A 22,439-nucleotide genomic window follows, 5' to 3' on the forward strand; every position below is an offset into this window, starting at 1 on the left:
CAACATATTTTTACTTGCAGATACACCTGAAGAAGTACTTTTGAAGAATTATGCTTTAAATTGTGGACATGACTCTTCAAAGTTTGTAGGTATGTTTATGAAAGTAATTTAAAATTATATTATGATGGTTCTTCTAAAAGTATAGAGTTTCATTCTTATTGAAATAAAGACGTTACAAGAAAGGTTTTGCCTTGTTGTCTGTTGTATAAGTAGTTGTGTTTGGGTGGTAATTGATTTTTCAGAGATTAAATGTGTCATTTGGCAGTAAAAGTAAAGCATGAACTGAATAGTAACTCTGGATCACTTAGTTTTTAGTTTTTGTTTGGTGATATTTTTGTAATTCTTATAAAATAATTACCTGCTTTGAAGTAACCAATAAACTGCTACAATGTTGAAAGTGCCAATAATACATTTTTACTGGTTATTTTATTCCACATAGTTTATGTTTTCAAGTTTAAGTTATCAATATACTTTGTAGTAACAACAGTTCATTCCAAGCTACCTGTTTAAATCTGTCTGTCCACTAGTATCTGTCTGGAATTGGTAGGAGGTTTTAGACCACAATATCAATACTTCTGATAGCTCAGTGGATAGAGAATTGGTCTAATAAATTTGGGGTCAGTGGTTTAAATCACCTGGCTGGCTTATCTTTGTGCTAACATTTGAAATTTAAGCAATTTTTAAAATAATATTTTTCAACTCTGAAAATAAATAAAATATTTGAGATATTATTAATTTATTTTACATTTACAATTTTAAATAGATTAGAATGAATAAAACTCCCAAATACACTTGTGGTAAGTGCGCTAAAAATGTTAGCAAAAGCAGTCAAGCTGTGTTGTATAGATGCACGTGTTTTAAGTGGTTTCATTTAAAGTGTACTTCCTTAACCACCGCTGAGTACAAAAATCTTCCAGAGAAATCTGATGAAAAATGGATTTATAGTTATTTCCTCTCTTGTAATAATGACAAAAAAGACTGCTGATGTGGATATCCTCCAGGATATCATCCAGGAGATAGAATCTCAAACAGAAATAATAAAGACTTTAAATGACGATTTAAAAGCTGTAAATCAAGAAATTATTAAGCTTAAAAATCGCACTGCTAATCTTGAAATTCTGGTAATAGAGAAAGAGAGAAAGTAATCCAGTTAAGAAACAAAATTTATCAGTTAAATGCAAAACTTAGTGAACCAACAAACTTATAAACATATCATATTCAACTCCAATTACAAAATATAATTGTAGAGAAGACAAAAGGGGGATTTCTACTACAAATCATTTAGATTTGTTCTCTTGTTGTTAAAGGGAAAAAATCACGCAAAGAGACCAGAAATGTAACAAATAAGATAAACTCTTTTATTTATTAAAATCCTTATGAGATTCTTGTAAGAAGTGAGGAGGAAGTGGAAGACGTAGGTGAATAAAATGGAAACAGTTTGAGTAACTCAAATAAAATGTTAATTTGTGCAGACAGCTATGGTCGGGACTTAAACTGGCATATAAATGTAGTGCAAAAATCCTGTGAAGCTGTTGGTTTTGTTAAGCCGGAGGACGCTTAACAATTTTTAAATAGTGGCAACTTACTTCAAGAGAATCTGAATAAAAATGATTTTTTAGTGATCACGTGTGGCTCGAATGATGTGCTAAAAACGAGGCTAACGAAGCTCTTGAAGAAATAGAAGTAACTCTAAATAGTACTACACAACCAGATATTGTTTTGATAGATTTGTCTAAAAGAAAGGATGGTCTTGTCTGAATCTGAAATACTAAAGACCAACGCACATATAAAAGTCTGTGCAACAGGTTTCCTAATGTTACTCTTGTAGAGGCCAGCAAAGCTGAAAGGCGATTCCATTCACATCTTGGGGTACACTACAATGATGCAGGAAATAATAATAATAATCTCTTTATTGCATTCTTTTAACAATTTCTACATCGTATCGCAATCGTCAACAGTTTTTATAAGTCTATTTACACGAGTTCATCCACACATTCACACAACCTCATACTCACAATTCTTACAATCATTCAGGTCACAATCGCATTGACCTCAGATCCAGCAATCTCAAATGGCTTGGAATGGGAAAGGAATGGCTTGCCAAACTTATTGTGAAAGCAGCAACAGGAAGAAAGACGCAGTCACAACACCCACATCTGACGGATGAGCAGCCTCCACCACCAGGCACCAAGACTCCATCGGGAAACTCCAGCTCAGCGTTTCTAGGCTAAAACCTTTAGAGGAACTTTCTGCTATACCTCTTAGTATTCTGCATTTAAATATGCTGTCGATTAAAAAGAAGTTAGACTTTATTTGTAAGTAGTATAAATTGAAATGTTTTAACACTTAATAAACATTGGATGTGTGAACAAGAAATTTCATTTTATGTTCCTTGTGGTTTTAGTTTAGCTGCTGTTTACTGTAGGAAAAATCTATGTACCAGAGGAGGTGGCAGCATAATATATGTTAAGGAGGATATTGAATTTTGAAGTATAAATGTTATGATGATCTTACATTTAAAGTTACAGCAGTAGCTCTTCTAAATATTAAAGCAGTTGTTGTCACTCTTTATAAAACACCAGATTCTGATAAAAATGAATGTTTAATACTATTAGAGTCCTCAGTTTTCTCAACAAAAAATACAATAGTTTTGAATATATAATATCTGCAGGTTTTAAATATTAGTATAAATTAAATACAAACTGAGTCCTTGTAAAATTTATTGAGATCCTACAACACTTACTGTCTGAATGGAGTATCCACTAGAGGGGATGCATGTTTAGACAATATAATAACTACTATATCTAGAGATCAAATCGAGTGTCAAATTGTTGAATCTCACTTGTCAGACCATGCTGGAGTTTTTGCTAAGTTTGATAGATTATCTCTCTCAGATAACCGCCCTATGTACAAAACTAGAACTATAAGAGATCTGACACCAAGAGCAATATTTAAGTTTGGAGAATATTTACGTCAGTCTAGCTTATCACAACTGAATAAACATACTGATGCAGAACTAATTTTTGACAATTTTATGTTATTAGTGACAAACTCTCTCAATGAGTGCTGTACATTAAAGGAAATTAAGATAAACAATGTTGAAAGGCCTAATATTAAATGTTATACACTGGAATTACAAGAAATGAAAAATTTTGTTGTAACATTTTATGATAAATTTAAAAATAGTAAAGGAACAAGTAATGAAAGTAGTTAAAAAAGGATTATATAAATGTTAAAGAAACTATAGAAATAGGATAAATTAAATTAAAAAATAGTAAATGAAGAATATATTAAAAACTCTTCTAATAAACACAAGGCTGAATGGAAAGTTATTAAGAGTGAAACAGGCAATAGAATAAATTACAGTGACACAGTAATAAATCCAGTTCTTTTAATAACTATTTTAGTAATTTAGTAAGTGAGGTAGATCTTAAATCCAATATGAGACAACCTCAAAACCGTGCCATAGAGTTGGTAGAAAACTATATATCTAATTTTAATGATTGTGACACTGTAACATGGCAAAGAATTACAACAGTTGATGTATTAAAAGTTGTTGCCAATCTAAGCCTATCATGTAGTGAAGACTATTATGGTATTTCTAATATGCTTGTAAAGAAAATTATCAATGAAATAGCTGATTCATTGTCATTATTGGTTAATATGGTGAGAGAACAAAGTGTATTCCCACATGCCCTTAAGGTCACTCCTTTGTACAAAAAAAGACAAATTTAGCCCATGTAGCTAGAGGCCGATTTTGTTAGTACCAATTTTTAGTAAAATATTTGAGACATGTATAAAATGGCAACTAAATTCATTTTTAGTAATGTTAATAATAATCTATTTTGTAAGGAATAGTTTGAGTTCATATAAAACTGAAGTATAATACAAGCAATTGAAAATATTATAGATAAAATTTTAGCGAATTTTGAAAGAGGGGTGTTATCATCTGCAGTATTAATTGATTTGACCAAAGCATTTGACTACATAGATCGTGAGTTATTACTACTAAGGTTCTGTTCTGGGCCCCTTTTTGTTAGTTAATGATTGCTGTTAATGATTTCTCATTTAATGTACCATGCTCCTCAATATTATATGCAGATGACACCACACTCTTGAATTTCAATGAAAGTTATGGAAATCTCATTATGGAAGAAAACCATGCATTAAAATCAACTATGGAATGGTTTGAGACAAACTACTTAGTAGTAAATGACCAAAAGACTGAGAAAATACTTTTTACTTTAAATAGGAATTATGAAGTTAGTAAACCTGTAAAACCATTAGGAGTATACCTCGACAGCAAATTAAGTTGAGATCATCACATAGATCAATTGTGTAAAAAATTATCTAGAGTAGTCTATCTTTCAAGTAAATTGAAAAATTGTATAACTATGGATATACTTTAGCCTCCTATTATGCATTTTTCCATTCACATTTAAGTTGTGGTATAACTATATGGGGAACAGTAATGGTGCAGTAAGAGTATTGAAATGGCAAAAAAAATACATTATGTGTCATGAAAAATGTTTCAAAAAGAGAGACTTGTGTTCCAATTTTTTTAGAACTTAAAATAATGACTATTCCTAATATGTACATATTCTACTGTAAAGGAACAATTTACAAAATTTACAACCAGACAGGATATTCATGATTATCATAGTAGAAAAAAGCATTTGTTACAACACTTACCAGTTAAATTAACCAAAACAAAATATAGTAATTTGTTTATAAAAATTAAATTGTTTAAGTTACCATTACACACTAGGTATGTATCTTTAGTCAAATTTAAAACAGTTTTAAAGTGCTGGTTAAAAGTTAATAAATTTTATTATGTAGACGAATCCTTAAATTGTGATATCACATTAATTTTTGTCTCTCAATGGATTAATATTTTCCGTTCTGCTATTTTTGAGTTTTAAAATTTTATCCATGTTAAATATGTTAATAGTTAGTTAGTTATTATTGTTAATTTATATTATAGATCTGTTGGTTGTTTGGTTGTTGTTATTAACTATATAGATCTATATATTTACTGGTAGACTGGATTGATAAGATAGAATCCGAATTTTTAATTTTAGTTTTAGTTTAGATTATTTTAGTAACTTTACAAAGTCTATTGCAATGTTGAATGTGTTTAAACACCAATAAACATCTTGAATCTTAAAAATTGTTAGCCTTGTTATCACTGATTCGATTAAGATATTTTAATCTTTACAGTGTCTTTTGATGTTATAAATAGATTTCTTTTTAATCGTGTTAACTGTTTTTGTATTCAAAAGCCACGTAAAACAACATGAACAAACATGTTCCAGATGGTTTGTGTCTTATGCCATGCAACACACTGTTGATGTGTGGTGACATCTGTAGTGGTAACTGCCATGCATGCAGCCAGGGTCGAATTCATGTTCCTTGCACCGAACCATGTGGCAAACTACTCATTTGTGGCCATGTGTAAGTGTGTTACGAATTGGGAATATGTTCTAGTATAATTAAGTTTATAATAAAGAAGAAACAGGTGTTCCAGACCAGTTTTGGCAAATTAAGTGTATCTAGAAGTGTCCATATCAGATTCTACAAATCAGTTTAATGGATATCAGTTTTATTGTTCCAGTTTGTTAGAAGTGTGGTTAGTGCTCCTGTTTGTTAGCCAATTTGTTAGCTCAGAGATCCATTTACATTCTTGTTAAAACATAGGCTACAATTTGGTAGAGCTCATGTGAATGGGGTAGCTTAATGTTCGGTTTTCTCAATTTCAAAGTCTATTTATGTTATTTTAAGATGTCATCCCTATGGAAACCCTTGCCAAGATAAGGTATGTAAATTTTATCTTGCTATCAACTTCATTCAACTTCGGAATTAGGATTTTTCATAATTTGTACCTGTTATGATGTGATCTTCAACACAGAGCACTATTGAACGGGCAGGGTCGTAAAGCCATGTATTCACCAATGTGAGGCCAATTTCACAATAGGATGTGGGAATTGGGTAAGAATTCGACTGCCAGAACCAGCAAATTTCTAAATGTCTTGTTTCATTTAGACTGTGATTGAATACCTTGAGATAAAATTTATCCTTCAAGCTTACTATCATTTCAGTCTAGAATGCTGCCCCACTTTTGACATAATTAAAGCTTTTTTTAAGATCCATGAAATTCATAAAAATAAAGCAAAGTATAACATGTTATATATTTTCTTGTTCATAAAATATTGTATGTACCTTAAGTAAATAAAAAATAAAAAAAATATATACACAGATATATATTTCAAAATTAGTGCCCACCCAAAATAAAAATACTTTTTACAACATTTGAAATAGGCATTTTGTTAAAAATGTTGTGATAAAGCATATATATACAGAAATATGTAGTATTTTATTTTATTAGCATACCATTTACTTATTCCTTGTTTTGCTATTTGTCTATTGTATAAAAGCTTGACATTGTTTAGTTGTATGATTTTGTGATATGATGGTTTTTCAAGTTCAGACTTCTTGAAAATATTACTCTAAAGTAGAACTTCCAAAAATACTGTAAAACATGTGGAATGACTTTATAAAAGCTAAAACAAAGCAGCATTAATATAAACATTGTTGTGGTTTAAATAATTTATTTGAATCCAAGGCTTCCTCTTGTGATTTAGTAAATAAAGTCAAGATTTGTAAACCCACTATGAATAGTTTAATATCTGAATTAAACCTTAATTTGTTATTCTAAAAATGTTAGTTTTATTTGTGTTTCATAATTTTGTTTCTGTGTATAGCATCATCATTAAGTAGGCTTACTACATGATAAAATCTAATTGTAACATTCTTGTTTTCTATGATTTTTTAAAACAAGAATTCAATAATTATCTTTAAACACTATCCATATGTACTATAATGTGACAAACTGTTGTATGAAATGAAAATAGGGAAGTATTTTCAATATCGTTTCCTTCTCTATTCAAGATGAAACTTTGATCTTCAATGTTAAGTGACCTCCAATTAGTTTTGATGAATTTATATAATTTAACTCATTCCTGTTTGCACTAAACACTAAACATCACAGCCTTATTCAAAACAAGAACAGTGCAGACTCATTTTTTCCAAGGTAATTTGCTAGTGCACTCTTTATCAACACTATAAGTCCAAGAATACCTATGACAAATCCTCTTAGATTATAAATTGTAAGTTCTAATTGTACCTTTGAGATTATGTATCTGTTTCCTCCATAAAAATTGTGGTATCATATATGTTATGAGGATATAAGACTTCTTCTTGGATTTTTCTAACATTCCTTGAGTTCTAGATTGGCTAAAGGAAAACACCTAAATGCCTAAATGTGCCATTCTTTCCCAGAAAATATACACAAAACTGATTGTCTGAAAAGTAAGATTTACCCATGACCTAATGTTAAAAATTGTTTGAAATCTGAACTTTGTAACAGTTTTTCTCTCTTTAGAACGATCGCACCATGCCTCACACAGCGCAGTCAAGGCTCTGACAATACTGCACAAGCAGGCTCGAAACTACGGTCAGTGCCAGCTGTAAGGTTGTGAAAACACCTGTGCAACCGGTCTCACTTGGCGCTCATGTTGCTCACTCTGTGATATATGTTCTCCCTTAGTCATGTCTTTGCCAAGTTTATTAAGATCCCTTTTGACTCCACTGAAATTGGTTCCGGTTCAAACATAGGACATGACATTAGGGTTTGACCTCTGTTAAACCAAGGTACCCAAGTTCTTACCATGGCTGTCAGTGAGTATGAAAAGCTGGGATTTAAGTAAGTGCTGTGGAGCTTTATTTACTTTATTTTCTTTATTATATGTATTCGTTCCCTCTTTGTTTATCCTTCTATGATACATGGGGGGAGAGGGGTTCTCATTCATTTACTGAGACAGACAAGAAGGGATTTGCACTTTGGATTTCATGTTTCTCATTTCTAGAATAATTTCTAAAAGTTTTATTGCCTTTTATCCATGATGCACCTTATGCTTGCTGTAAACTTGTCAAAGGATGTTAGCATGTTAACGCCTTCTCTGTGGCTTTATATTGAGTGAGATTGGATAGATAGGCAGCCTCTGTGCTATAAGGCGTCTGCCACAGTTAACGTGTTAAGTACTTTTCTACCAAAGAACTAGCCAGGGCAGAAATTTTAATCTGTCTCAATGTATAATTTAACTCATCAATAGCATCTTTCAGTTTTGTAATTAACATTTCTTTTCCATACATCATTTTTGGTGACAAATGATACAGTTGTTTATCCTTATTTTAATCCAGGATTAGTTTCAGTTTATTCATTTACTTTTCATTGACTTTAATGTCATTTTTTAGACTAAGAATATCTTTAAGGTTTTTTTTTATGTACTCGTTAAGTTTCTGACACATCTCAAGTGATTATTCATGTGATAAACACAATAAAGTTACCACCCTCTTTTTTCAAATTCTAGTTTTGATGTGATTTCACTTAAAATACTGTTTTCACATTAATAGACCATCATGTATAGGGTAAAATTAGTAAATTTCAAGATTTTCTTTCCTAATATTTAAAGGAGATTAATTTCCCACCTCCTTTATTTGAAGGTAGTTTCTTCATGAGTATAATCTCATTCTTATATGTCTGGTGAGGGAACAAATCACTTTCCTTACATTGTATAATTTAATTTGTGCCAAAAAAACTCCAGTTATAATTTAGTGTTTTATATTTTGTAAATGTAGGCCGGCAAGGGCTGATACCCTCTTATTTTGGTGAAAACTCTTGTCATAAAGAGCAAACATAATTAAAGTCTTTGCATGAGTTATATATTTCCTTACAATGGGATGCTCTTTATCATCCAAGCTAAAAGGAACATTCATTCAGTAATGCTTAGCAATATCGCATTTTAAACTTATTTTTTATTTTATTATTATTACTTTAACGTATTTAGTACTGTATGTAAAATTATATTTCCATTGAATATGTTAATGACGAGTTTACTCCAGTTCACCTTCCTTGCAGTGCGAATTCACTCACTTTCAGTTTCTTGTTTGTATCCTTTCAACCCCTTGGCTGCTATGCAACGATATGTCATTTTCGGTAATCGTGCCGAAAAATGCTATGCAACGATATATCGTAGTTGGCCTTTGTTCCGAAAAATGCTATGGAACGATATTTCGTTGTTGCGAATCTTTTTTTCCCAGTGCTAAATATTATGTTATTTACACACGGATTGCGGTAAATGACAGTTGAATAATTTTACTTTTCCCTAAAAATAATAACAATACTTGTATTTGCTGGTTTTTATATAGTACACTAACGACAAAAACAGCTGTGATCTAGATAGCACAGAGTGTTGTGTGTTCTGCGCAGTTGGAGCAGACAGCTGACAGCTGTTATTGTTATGGTTGTTCCGATGTTTATTTGTAAGGTTATGCGACGTTGTTTACAATCAAGTTCTATTTTATGGTTGGTGTTTTATAGATTTAGTGAATTATGGGTGATCAAAATCAATATAAATTTGATTAGACTCACAGTTTTCCAGTTTCTTGACACTAATCTACACGAGGGTAAGGTTTTTTCATTACATAAGTAAAAATCTATATTTTTGCATGAAAATTTCAGTATGTACTCAAAACAACATATGGTTTTAGGTAAAAATGTATTTTAAAAAAATAAAAGTTAAATTTAATTGTTTTTTTGTGTCAAAGTTAAAAAATAAATAAATAAATAATATTTATTTATTTGTTTACATAGTTTTGTATTTTCAAAATGTATTATTTTTTATTTTTTTCCATATATTATACTACAAAAAAAAAAAAACATAAATCAATGAAATAGGTTAAAATTTGAGAAACTTATGATTTTTGTAGTAAAACTCTACAAATTCACCATTTTAGGCTTACCACTTTTGGGATTAAATCCGATAAAAACCTGAGCACTTTTGGGATAAAATCCGATAAAAACCTGAGCATTTTTGGGATAACATGTCAAAACATTCTGTGCAGCCAAAGGGTTAAATATAAAGGTTTATTGAATAGTACAATAAGTACCCTTGTTATTACATAAGGGTTTATGCATTAGTATATTTAATACAGTAATTATAGCAAGTAAACTTATGGAATAAAATAAATTAACAAACCATATCATTCTCTGTTACGATTAGTAATGCAATACAGTAACACGTGCAGTTGGCATTACCACACTTCTTTAATTCACAATTTTTGTGCACAATTCAAAATCCTGTCCTCCACTTTTGTTCTTTAATTGTATAATTAAATTTCTGATACGAGTTTATTCTTTACTAATTTCGTATGAACCTAAAACAGAAAGGCATGGAAACCAGTAAAACAACATAAAAGTCACAAACAAAACTGTTACACCATAACACGCATGGGCGGAGAAATCCCCCAACGAAAATTGAACAACAACAATCTGTATTTTGATTCCAAATTTTAAGGTCAACTGAAATTTCTACAATGGTGTGTGGGAGGGGTATAGAAGAGATGTCCTAGAGATGCACTAAAAAATAAATATTTATTTTGAAACAGTATGAACAATTCATTAAAATTGGGGAATCCCTGCCTTACTTGTCATGCAGTGTTAGTTATTGATATAAAATATATTCTTTTACAAACTTGATCTTAGGTTAGGTTTCATTATAAGATTCAAAAATGTATAATATGGAAAAATTAGACTAAAAGTATAGTTTGATTATTTTAAAAACAGAAAACTTTACCAAATCACAATTCTTTTAGACCATCCCACTTTCAAAATATTTAAAATCAGAAGATTTCAAACATTTGAAGTGCTTGATCACGTCAGAGTACTTATTGCTACCAGACACCTTAATGATGGAGGCCATGCAACAAAGTATTGAGTGATATACAATAATATTGTCAAAATAATTGTTAACACGATAACCATCATAATCCATAATCATTAAAATATTTAGACTAAACTTGATACAGTTATAGTATTTTGACATAGCTGTTATGAGTTTGTTAGCTGGTTTCAACCAATTTAAACATTTTAAAATGGTGAGAGTTGGATTTGTGAAATAATTTAACTCATATAATGTCCAATGTACTAGGTACATAATGACATAATTTACAAAGTTATGATGTAGTTTCAATAAACTATTGTTCTTACAAAATTTTTGAATCCCTTATGGTTTAAAGATGATGGCTGATCAAAGTTTGGAAAAGGCATAGATAAATCGCAGATTTCATGTATCACGGTGCAAAAAAAAATGTTTTAGAATTTTGAGGCCATTTACTGTCAGAATTTGTTCTTATGTGTTTCTTCTTATATAAAATCATTTCAAGATAACAGCCTTACATAGTTTTGAGAAGTAAACAATAACATTGAGGATATGAGTTTAAAAACGATAATTGCTGTAATTTCTAGCCATTTCAAAATACACTTATTACAGTGATAATACTAACATCGGATAAGTTCGTTGGCCATAAACTAAGAAAATTATTCAAGATTGTGACCATTCACTTCTGTACAAATTGTTTTATGTATTTCACAACACGAACAAAAAATTAAATATTATTTAGAAACTAATCCATTGTAAGTGAATATTTTTACAAAAATAGTTTCTTATTTATTGCAGTTAAACCAATTGTAAGATCTTAGAAATAAATGTACGAGTATATGGTCAACGAGTTTTAGTCTTGTAGGCTTGAGTGTTACAAGTATTTGGTACAAATTAATTTCTTAAGTGACCCATCAGACCTGATGCATCTTCAGTTTGATATTCCCAGATGATAGTCACATTTGTAATCTATCTTTCTTCTGACTAAGCTGAAAGGGATATATTTTATCAAGTTGAACTACATTGCAGACCATATAGATTCCAATAGTTGTTGTTAAAATATCAGGCAGTTTTTACCTACAAGCAGGTCAATCCTCTAAATAGAACCATGACTGATTTCAGATGCAATGTACCCTGCAAGGATTACTGCCCTCCGTGTAATCGTAGATGCTTCAGGAGTTGTCCACATGGTACATGCACTAAGATCTGTGGTCTTCCATGTGATCGTTGTGAGGTAATATGAATTATTACACTTTAATTAATGTAGTTCAAAAAATCTTGTCTTAAATAATTTTGTTGTTCATATATTTAACCATCAATTGATGACATCTATAAAAAAAAAACACTTACAAAGTATGAGGTTTTTACAGTTTGGGTAGAATTGGATTTTCATCTTTATACTCAGTCATTTAATATTATTAATATTGTGCTACTCACGCTTACTATATAAACAACTTCTTTATATATTCTGTAAAACATTAACAGAGAAATATGTACATCTTTTAATCTTCACAAAGATATCAAAACAAAATTAGTTACAGTGAATAAAAATGTGCAAAATTTATATCTTACTGTATTATTATATTTTTCAGTGAATATTTATTTGATAATCTTTTAATAAATTTATAATATTAAGTAGTTAAACTTATATTTGATATGTTCCTTAACACTATTAACAATTTTTTGTACTTTTTTATTTTTTTTTATATTTTAGAACTAAACATATAACTGTATTGCACTTGTATGACATAGTTTTTAAAACACGCCTTCTTGTAATTATAATGTATCTCTCGTTAGTCTGATTGGTGGAGAGAAAGAGAGGAAATTATGCTGTTTGTAAAGAAGGGTGATAAGTGTGATATTGCATAAATGTTTATAAATTATGGCCGAGCCAGAGTTAAACTACTTGTCAGTCAATGATTTTTTCTGTTTTGAAAGAAGGGAATGTATAGGGAGACATGTTCAATCCTTAAAATATTTTTCTTATAATATTAATGATCTTTATTTGCCATAAAACTTATTGACAAAGTCGTGGTATACAGCTTATTGATACAGCCAAGTCCCCAAGTACAAAATGTACACAAATGAAAGTAGATATAAAGGTTCATCATCAAATCATTAATGACTGAAATTCTTACTTTTGAATTTGAAGTTATTTAAATTGTAAACTGGATTCTCCAACAACCAGGAATAGAACTTATGTTTAGAAATATAAAGCAAATCTTTTTCTCCAAAAAGTTGCATAATAAATACATTTTTAAAGACACTACAATATGACCTGTTAGAGTTTTGTTTAAACAAAAGGCTCCAATTACAAGTGTTGTGTTTATGAGTTTTGTGTTTAAAAATTTAGAAAATTTGGATTTTTATGTGTCTAAATTATCAAGTCATATATATATATATATGACATTATGTATGTATTTATATATATACATTTATTTATATATAACAAAAAAATGCTACTTACTCTTAGGCAAAATTTTGGTTTGGTACATTATGTATGTATGTATATATATATATATATATATATATATATATATATATATATATATATATATATATACATACATAATGTACCAAACCAAAATTTTGCCTAAGAGTAAGTAGCATTTTTTTGTTTTTGTCAACACTAATACATATTTTATGTTTTGTGAGTACATCATGCACAATGGAAAGTCACCCATTATGTACAGAAACCGTGCGAGTGGAGGTGTGATCATCTGTGGTGCACCCAGATATGTAGTGCACCTTGTGACCGATATCTATGCCCCATGTGGTGCCATATACAGCTACCCTGCGGACATTCCTGCGTGGGTGTGTGTGGGGAACTCTGTCCTCCATGTCGCACCTGCAGCCCCGAGTCCTTCCCTGCGATCTTCTTTACAGATGAAGAGGAGGCAAAAAATGCCAGGTAGTAGAAACTCTTGTTGCATATCTAGGTTGTTGATACTTTTTAGTTTTCTATTTGTACTTTTATTACAAGGTATTATATTATTCAACGTTCTTTCTTGCAATGATCAACATTCTTGTTGGTGGACCATTTCTGAATAGTCTAGTCATATTAAACATTAAAACAGTGATCAGAAGAAGAAATTCTAATACTTTTGAAAATTAGTACATTCTTGCCTTGAACATACTAAAATTCCCCTGTGGGTGGTGGGTGAGCTAAGGGAGAAGGGCCAGTTCAAAGGTATAGTTTAACAATGTTTCGCAATTATATCAAAATATATTATTTAGAAAAAAAAAACATTTAAATAAAAAAGAATAAAATTGTGTTCACAAAAAGGTCTCATTTATGTTTGGTGTAAATTTATTATTATTCTTGATATATGTGGAGGAAACTGCCATAAAGTCGTAAATTCCTTGAATATGATTATTATAGCTTCATCTAATTCAAACTAATAGAATTTTCCCTCCTAATTACATTTTCAAAGGCCAGTTTGACTGCGTAAGTTTTGAAAACTGGTACATTTGTAATTTATCACATGAACACACATGCTTGTTTATTTCTGCAATAGCACGCACAGTAGCAATTTGCTCAAATCTTGTTAGATTATTTCTTACCCTCGTAATATTAATTCTTGTAATATAATAATATTTTTTAGTAATATTTGGTTTCTTACCTTAGTATATGTGTTAGTATTCATCAGTAATGTTTATTAAATAATCTATCTATATATATAAAAATGAATGTTTGTATGTTTGTCCTTTATGGAATCGTGAACTATTGGACCGATCATGATGAAAATTTGTACGTATATGTATTTTTCCACGGAGAAGGTTTATAAGCTATGCCCATCCCTTTCCCGATTCAGGATTCCGCCCCACTGGTTACAGAAATACCCATAAGAAATGCATTGCAGCAAACATATGTTAACGTCTTTTCAAATTTTTAATCAGCTGTTCTTTGTAAACATATATTACACTTATAGTTTTAAAGCATAGAGTAAGCTTAAGAGAAACGACAAATTTTGTTTAAACTGTTTTTGCAATCACTGTTAAACATAGACTTTACTATCCAGATAATACAATTCAAATTTGACGTAAAAAATTCACCTTTAACTGCAATATTTATTTAATATAAACCATGCTCATGCTTGATCAGAAGAGTAATGCAGATATCATAATTACTATCTTACGTTGGCTACAAATATAAAGAATGTTATAAAATCAACCTTAGTTGTTTTTTTTGACAGAAGTATGGTTCTCAAAACTCCGTGTGTACATATTCTCTCGATCGAGACAACAAAGCAAGCTCAATCGTGGCATCGGAGATATAACTAATTTAATCTAAAATTTATTATAGTAAAAAAAAAATTTACTAAGTAATATAAGGACTTCGGTTCTTAAGATTTGCGTGCGAAGCCGTGGGTAACAGCTAGATAGAGGCAGGAATATGGTACATACCTTCATAATACGCCCAAGAGGCTCACGATGGAACGACTATCAATTATCTCAGCAATGTTTAGAATGTGATAGAAAAAGAATAAGTGAATATAGTGTACTGTTTTCAACGGGAAATTGCGTGCGAAGCCGCGGGCAACTTTTGCAAAAAATTATTGAAATGCGCAGCAAAGCGCGCCGGGCCCGCTAGTATATATATATATAAATGAATGTTTGTGTGTTTGTCCTTTATGGAATCGTAAACTATTTGACCGATCATTACGAAAATTTGTATGTATATGTATTTTTTCACGAAGAAGGTTTCTATGCTATGTCTATTGATGTAACTTGCCTCCAGGTGGCATTGCCAAAGATAATAGTTTTCAAAGCTCCTGCAATAATTATAAACTGCAATTACGAGACAGTTACGAATATTTAATAGCCAAACACTATTTGAAGGCACTAAGTTGTGATGTATATTTGTCTTGAAGATAAATTTCTGGTTGAACTTAAAGCTTGAGTATTAGACCACTTTATAATAAAACACATGTACGTGTACAATGGCTATAAACATATACAGATTTTCTTGATCGTAGCAACAAAGCAAACTCTACATCGGCGTTGGAAATATAATTTACTTGAGCCAGAAGTGCACATCCACGGGTAACGCTTACGAAAAGCGTGCGAAGCCGCGGGAAACAGCTAGTATTTTATAAATATTATCACAACATCATGTGAAATTGTAGTATTATTTAACTACCTTCTTGGCAGTTAAATAAACTACCGTTAACAAATTGCTGCGTCTATGAATATAGCTATTGACAAGAGGATATTTGGCTTTCTTAAAACAAACTACATTGCAACAGATTTCTGAACCACGTCATTTAGAATAGCACTTAATTTAAAAAGAAATCATGTCATAGTACGTATATGAGCAAATTACTCGTAGTTTTAATAGTAAAAATGTTACAATATGTACATTAGCAAATTGCTCAAAATCAGATAGTGTTTGAGTGTAGGAAGGAAAAGCATGCCTTTGTGACTAATCCAGTTTAAGGTGATGTAGAGGTTTAGTTGACAGAGTATTATCTGGTTACTTAGTCTTCTTTGATGAAAAACCTACCCCTACATATAATATTTATAAAACAATTTGCAATTTGCAACTGGCCCGTGTGCTCGCATGTTAAAAGATCCTAGTAAACAAACTAAAAGTCCGTTGTGGTGGGTGAGTGAAGGAGGGGAGAAAGTCTCAAAGGTATAGTATTTCAGTTATTCGTATATATCTGAATACCTATTAAGTTTAGTGCAAAAACTGTTCAGTATATAATAAAATAAAATTTGCATGCAAAAATGCCTTACCGATATTTTCTACAGTCTAGACAGACCCATAAAAATGTTGAATTTTTATTTTTAACCATTTAAAATAGTGAAGCGCAAGTACATTTTATATATTAAAACAGCATGGCAGTAAATAGATTAAAACCCTTTTATGTATAATTGTTATCATAATAGTTGCCATCTACTACTGCCTATGGGTGCTATAATTGCTACAAGTACAATGACAGCAGCTGTACATTAAATTACACAACATTCTGGTTTTTAGGCAACCATATTTACCTCCACATCATTTAGTGCAGAATCAACATTGTGTCAGAAGCTGGAGTTGCCAAGGTATGTCCCAAATTTCCCCTATTTCCTCGTTTTTTGGTCCATTTCCGAGGGAACAGTTGGTTTTCTAGTCATTCCTGCACCTGATAATATGCTCTGTAAGAGTGCTGCTTTGGTGCTTTTGTGGTTGCTTGAAGGGAAGGCAAGACATGCTTCGTATTTTTGGTGAACTTAAAGAATATAGAGTACCAATATTTTATTGGATGGGGAGTAGTATGCACATAGTAACATTTTTCCTTGCCTTTTTTACTGTGTATTGAATAGCATTGGTAGCAGAAGCAGTTTGATTGCAGTTTGTTGATCTCATACCTTGATGATTCTTGCCCTTTCTGTGTAGTATTGCAGAGGTAGTAACACAGCCACTGAAACACCAAAAACCTCTGGCTTTACACCATAGCCTTATTATTGATGTAAATAATGTAAACATTGCAAATAGGATGCATGATGTATTATCATATAGTTTTTCAACAGACAAATAGAATATCTGGATTTTTATCAGCATGATATTAGAGTCTGGACAACTGTCTTTGTTGCATCGTAACTGCTTGTAATGTGTAAAATAGTAGATATTGGTTGATTTTTAAGAATTTTACAGAGGAGAGCTTTTCTTAAAATCCATACAAAAATGACCCTTAAAGAAAATAATGAATTGTTGTTAGTGCTAGTTTTATTGAAGGTGGAATTAGGCAGGTATCAAGGGAGTTAAAAATGTGAAATAATAATTTTGTCCCAAATCATAATATCTTATTATCTTGACACACTTATATCATCTGTCAAACATGTAAACAAATGTTAAATCAGTAATGTTAAATCAACTAACCATATATAGACTATTTAGCAATCCAATTTCAAAGTATCCTCATTGTCATCAGAAACATTGTACTATATTAAAATTGAGCAAAACTCTTTGATCAGAATATTTTGACTTTTGGAGAGCCATGTCTTATCCTGAAGATATTGTCTCTTGTATTTGATGTTTTCTTAACCAAATAGGAGTACTTGATGATGGTGATGGATATCTAAATAACATTATGTTACTGTGGATGAACTGATTTGCTGTTTTCCCCAGGTTTGTTGTGCTGCTCCCTTGTAAACACTGTGTGGAAGTGAAAAGTCTGGACAAGTGGCTGTCGATGACATCAGGGGGAAGTGTTCAGAAGATAGTTGTAAATACCTGTCCCATATGCCGATCTATCATCAGCAATCGTAACTTGCCACTTGTTAAAGACAGCTTTTCCAATATAAGGGAGGCCATGATAAAAATCCATGGTGCGCCGGAGGTGCTGAACTACAAAAAAATGGAGAATGAATGTGCCATTATAAAGCTGCAGAAGTTCAGAACCGACCTGAAAGCTGGACCCTCTCGCACCTGTGTTAATAAAAAAGGTAATTAAAAAAATAAACATTGTTTTACCATTTTTGTTAAAATTTAAATATTTTCACCTTTTATATTATGCAACACATAAATAATAATACTTAATAATATTTTATGAACTTATGATCTCAATTTTATCATAATATATAGCATAAAAAGCTACTATAATTATTGGTATAAAAATGTAAAAATCATGAAAGCTTACCATTATGAAATTTGTCATGAAATCAAGAAGCTGAACTGAGGTGGTGTACAATCTACAACTCTATCAGAGTTCCAAAGGATGAAGAATTGTATAATAACTCTGTTCATTCTCCACAAAATGCCATTGCCTACAGCAAATTAAATGACTTGGCGATAAATCCTGACAAAACTATAAAAGTGCATTTTAGCAAGAAAAAAGTCCTACCTGCAAGCATCTCCAATATATCAGTGCTTAATCAGACTAGGTTTTTAGGTGTAACTCTAGACAGCGGCCTCACTTGGACAGATCACGTAAACAACATTTGCAGACAGATCAGTACAGGTATCTACGTTGTTAAACGTATAAAATGGCTTGGCACTCTGGAAGCAGCAAAAGTAACCTACTATGCATTAGTAGAGTCTCACATTAGATACAGCCTCATAATCTGGGGAACCTTAAGAGAGTGCTTGTACTACAAAAGAAGGCAGTCAGGACCCTTGCAAACCTTGAGCCGCTGCAAAGCTGCCGACAGGCCTACCAGGCCCTAGGCATACTTACAGTTCCTGCACTGTACATTTATGAAGTGATCTTACACGTCGACAAATTACACCTGCAGACTCACGTTCACAATTATTACCCCACTCGCCATGCCTCAAGGCTTACCATTCCGCATCACAGAACAGCCCTCTTTGAAAAAAAAAAACCATCATACATAGGTCGAAAATTAAAAAACCTCCTTCCAGACTTCCTCCGAAACCTGACAGGCAACAGACTGAAGAACTCGCTTAGAGAATTTCTACTTAAGAATCCTGTCTAAACTATATAAGAGTTTCTGGAATCTGCAAATCCAAGAACTACCATGACCTTCAACATTTAAACAATTTTTAATTCACAACTATTATATTACAATTGTAATATAATAACTTTGTATTATAATCTGACAAATTACTGTTCTTAATGATCATTTAATAAAGATACTTTGACTTTGAATGGAAAAAGGCGTAATATGCTTCGATTAATAATTATTTCACTGCTGATACTGTACTTTAATTTCCTGATAGGGTATGTAATCTTAGCTAATGTTTTACGTAGAAAACTTACTTGAGCATCCCAATTTAAACAATTATCCATATATATATATATATATATATATAATTTCAATAAACATTGAATCGCAAAAAGTACTTGCTCCGCCGGGAGTCGAACCCGGATCTCTCACTTGCCGGATGAATGTGCTACCATTACACCACAGAGCGCTTACTTTTTCCGATTCAATTATTTTGTATTTGGCCGTATCTGTCAATGTTTATTGAAATTAAATAAGGCTATTGCCAATTATACAATTTAACGTATATATATATATATATATATATATATATATATATATATATATATACTACCAAAAGGTTAGCTAGATAAGAGTGAAGTACACATTCCACAGGCTTGAGTACCTCAGGTTTGATGGGTGACCTCAAGTCGAAACATTGTTGGTGGACCACCAATATTCAAGTCCTAAATATTTCTTATAATAAGGTTCAAAAGTTGGAATTGATATTTCAGTTCAGATGTCATACTGTAGCACTGCTGTGCAAAAAAACAACACAATTATTCAACAAAATGGGAAAAGAACTTATTCTTTAAACTTGAAGTTAACAGTCTGTTAGCCTACAATAATTTTCTGGATTCAAAAATAAAACCCAATGTTCAGAAAAAGAAAAACTTAGTTTCTATGGCTAAGCTGAAAGAAGAATTGGTTTGTTCACTTTGGATGTGCAACAAGAACTAACTACTACACAAGCAACAGCTATTAGTAACCTTTAACTGAAATAGTGTATCTCATTTTGTTAAGGTGTGAGAAAATGAAGAGCAAGAAGGGTGTGGAAGATGGTGCTATGAAGATGAATCAAATATTAACTGTACTTTTCTTTTCAAGACTCCAAAGGTTAAATTGGTGGCACAAGAGCATTATCTGTGTTGGGTGGGGATGTCAAGAAAAGGGGAGGAGTATGGTGCGGCACATCAGATCAGATGTGCTATTAATATCATTATGTCTGTGCAAGAGATGCACAAGCATATTGAATAATGGTTTGTTATCAAATTTGTCATGAGAAGTCTGCCAAAACTTTGAGTTGGCTAACTGCACAGTTCACTGACAAAACACTTTGAAGGATCCAAGTCACAAACAATTTTATAATGGCCAAGAGTCAGTGGAAAACAAGAGCCACGCACACCGACCTTGGAGCAAGGGCCCGTCTTTCTGCTAGAAAGTTCTTATTTTGGATTTGCAGAGGCCTACTGCTCATTGTTTTTCTCCATGAACGTGTAAAGCCAGACTACCCAGAATGGTATGCCTGTTGAGCAGGTGCCAGCCATAGTAAGTTAACAAAACCTGTTCAATTAAATGTAATTGAAAAATTAAACTTTTTAAATAATGTTTACAAAAATACACACCTAAAATTACACTCTTATAAGATCCCATAATGAGACCAATGGTATATTTTTTGACTGGGCCAGCCATGAATAAACGTTAAGAAGGTAATTCAATGCCAGATTTACAAACTGAAAAACAGTGCACTTGTATAATTTATATAACATGTTCTTAATTAAATCACAAGTCTTCGTGTTAATGAATTTTTAAATGTATCAATGTATCAATTTTCATTTTATAGTTTGGTTGTGAAAAGTGCCAAAAACATATATTCTTTTTCGCTTTTATCAATATAAAAACTGGAAGTTATTGTTTGTAAACTATTTGCTTAATATTTTAAATTAAAAAATAAACAAGCTAAATCTCAATGTAACTCCCATCTTTGCAGCTGTACTAGTAAATGGTTAACTTTCAAACTCTGGTATCTATACTTTTTGTAAGTTACTATATTAGCACCAAAATATTTTTTGTAATACTGAAAATTGGCATATAAACATTGTGTAACTTTAGATTGATAATCTATCACCAGTGATTTGAGCTATGAATAAAACATTATAATAATTAAAAATGAATATTGATTTTGATTTCAGTTCAACTTTTCACTCAAGCAGAAGAATATTTTCTGTTGAAGTACTTGAAAAGCAATGAGCTGGACAAGAATGGGTATTCTGCCTTCTCATTTGTGCTGTGCTGCTTGCAAAATATATTGACATGTGTGACAAGCCATTGGAATTGTTATGAAGACATACATCAATTAACTATCAAGTCGCAATTCATTTTCCTGATGAAACAAATGTTGAAAAATATAACGCGATTTGGCAAACAACAGCACTGTGACTTTTCTTATGAGTCCAGACGTTTTGTTCACTTTGCTGAACTGATTTATCTCTATAACAAGCCAGGTTACAAAGTGAACAAAGACAAACCTGAAATTCAGGAGGTGCTGCGGTTTACCCGAAGCATCCTGGACCCGAAACCTTACACAATACATAAAGAGGTTGAACTTGAATTAAATGAGCTCAAGAAGAGGATCATTGCCGCTCCCAGTATCTCTGTGGAAGAAAAGGAAATTATTTTAACAGCTTTTCCCGAACACTTTAAGACTGGTGAGAATGCTTGATTAAATATTTATTTAAGTTATTAGAAATATTACTGGTTTATAAGAAGCTCTTTAAAATGTGAGTAGTAATCAATTTTAAAGAAAAAATTATTTTAAATTTTAGAAACTGTTTACCTGATTCTATTATAGAATTTGAAAAATTGAATTCATTGGTTTCATTTTCATATTTTTTTCACTTATTTGGATGTAAAATTTTAATGCATGACTATATAAAAGACCATTAAAGTAGCCCATGCTAAAATAGTCTGATGATATTTGATGTAGTGTTGGCATATTGCTGCTGATATCGGCTGTTTCCACCTTGATGACATGGTGTCTTAATAAAAACATCTTCAACATGTTCTCGACGCCATGTACCCCATAGGGTACACACGATCTTTCACAACTGCCGTCGTGCACCCAGTGGGGTACACTCTGGGCTTTCGTAAAGCGTGTTGTGCGCCTGATGTGGTACATGTTAACTATGTATTTCCTTACTGCGTTTTTATTATTTGCCTATCTTG

At 31.5% G+C, this 22,439-nt stretch overlaps 1 protein-coding gene across 3 annotated transcripts in view; it reads left to right on the forward strand.

The window, feature by feature from the left end:
* Positions 1 to 22,439, forward strand: part of LOC124355060 — an 88,285-nt gene that overhangs the window by 41,042 nt on the left and 24,804 nt on the right. For 2 of the 3 annotated variants that reach the window (XM_046805973.1, XM_046805971.1), the window contains exons 3-9: positions 21 to 89; positions 5,316 to 5,454; positions 7,442 to 7,513; positions 11,901 to 12,012; positions 13,472 to 13,689; positions 17,899 to 18,215; positions 21,407 to 21,922. In XM_046805973.1, coding sequence (XP_046661929.1) covers positions 21 to 89; positions 5,316 to 5,454; positions 7,442 to 7,513; positions 11,901 to 12,012; positions 13,472 to 13,689; positions 17,899 to 18,215; positions 21,407 to 21,922 — 1,443 coding nt within the window. The remainder of the gene's footprint in view (positions 1 to 20; positions 90 to 5,315; positions 5,455 to 7,441; positions 7,514 to 11,900; positions 12,013 to 13,471; positions 13,690 to 17,898; positions 18,216 to 21,406; positions 21,923 to 22,439) is intronic. The other variant, XM_046805972.1, reaches the window with a different exon arrangement.

This window comes from Homalodisca vitripennis, chromosome 2, assembly GCF_021130785.1.
Source record: "Homalodisca vitripennis isolate AUS2020 chromosome 2, UT_GWSS_2.1, whole genome shotgun sequence".
Lineage (NCBI taxonomy): Eukaryota > Metazoa > Arthropoda > Insecta > Hemiptera > Cicadellidae > Homalodisca > Homalodisca vitripennis.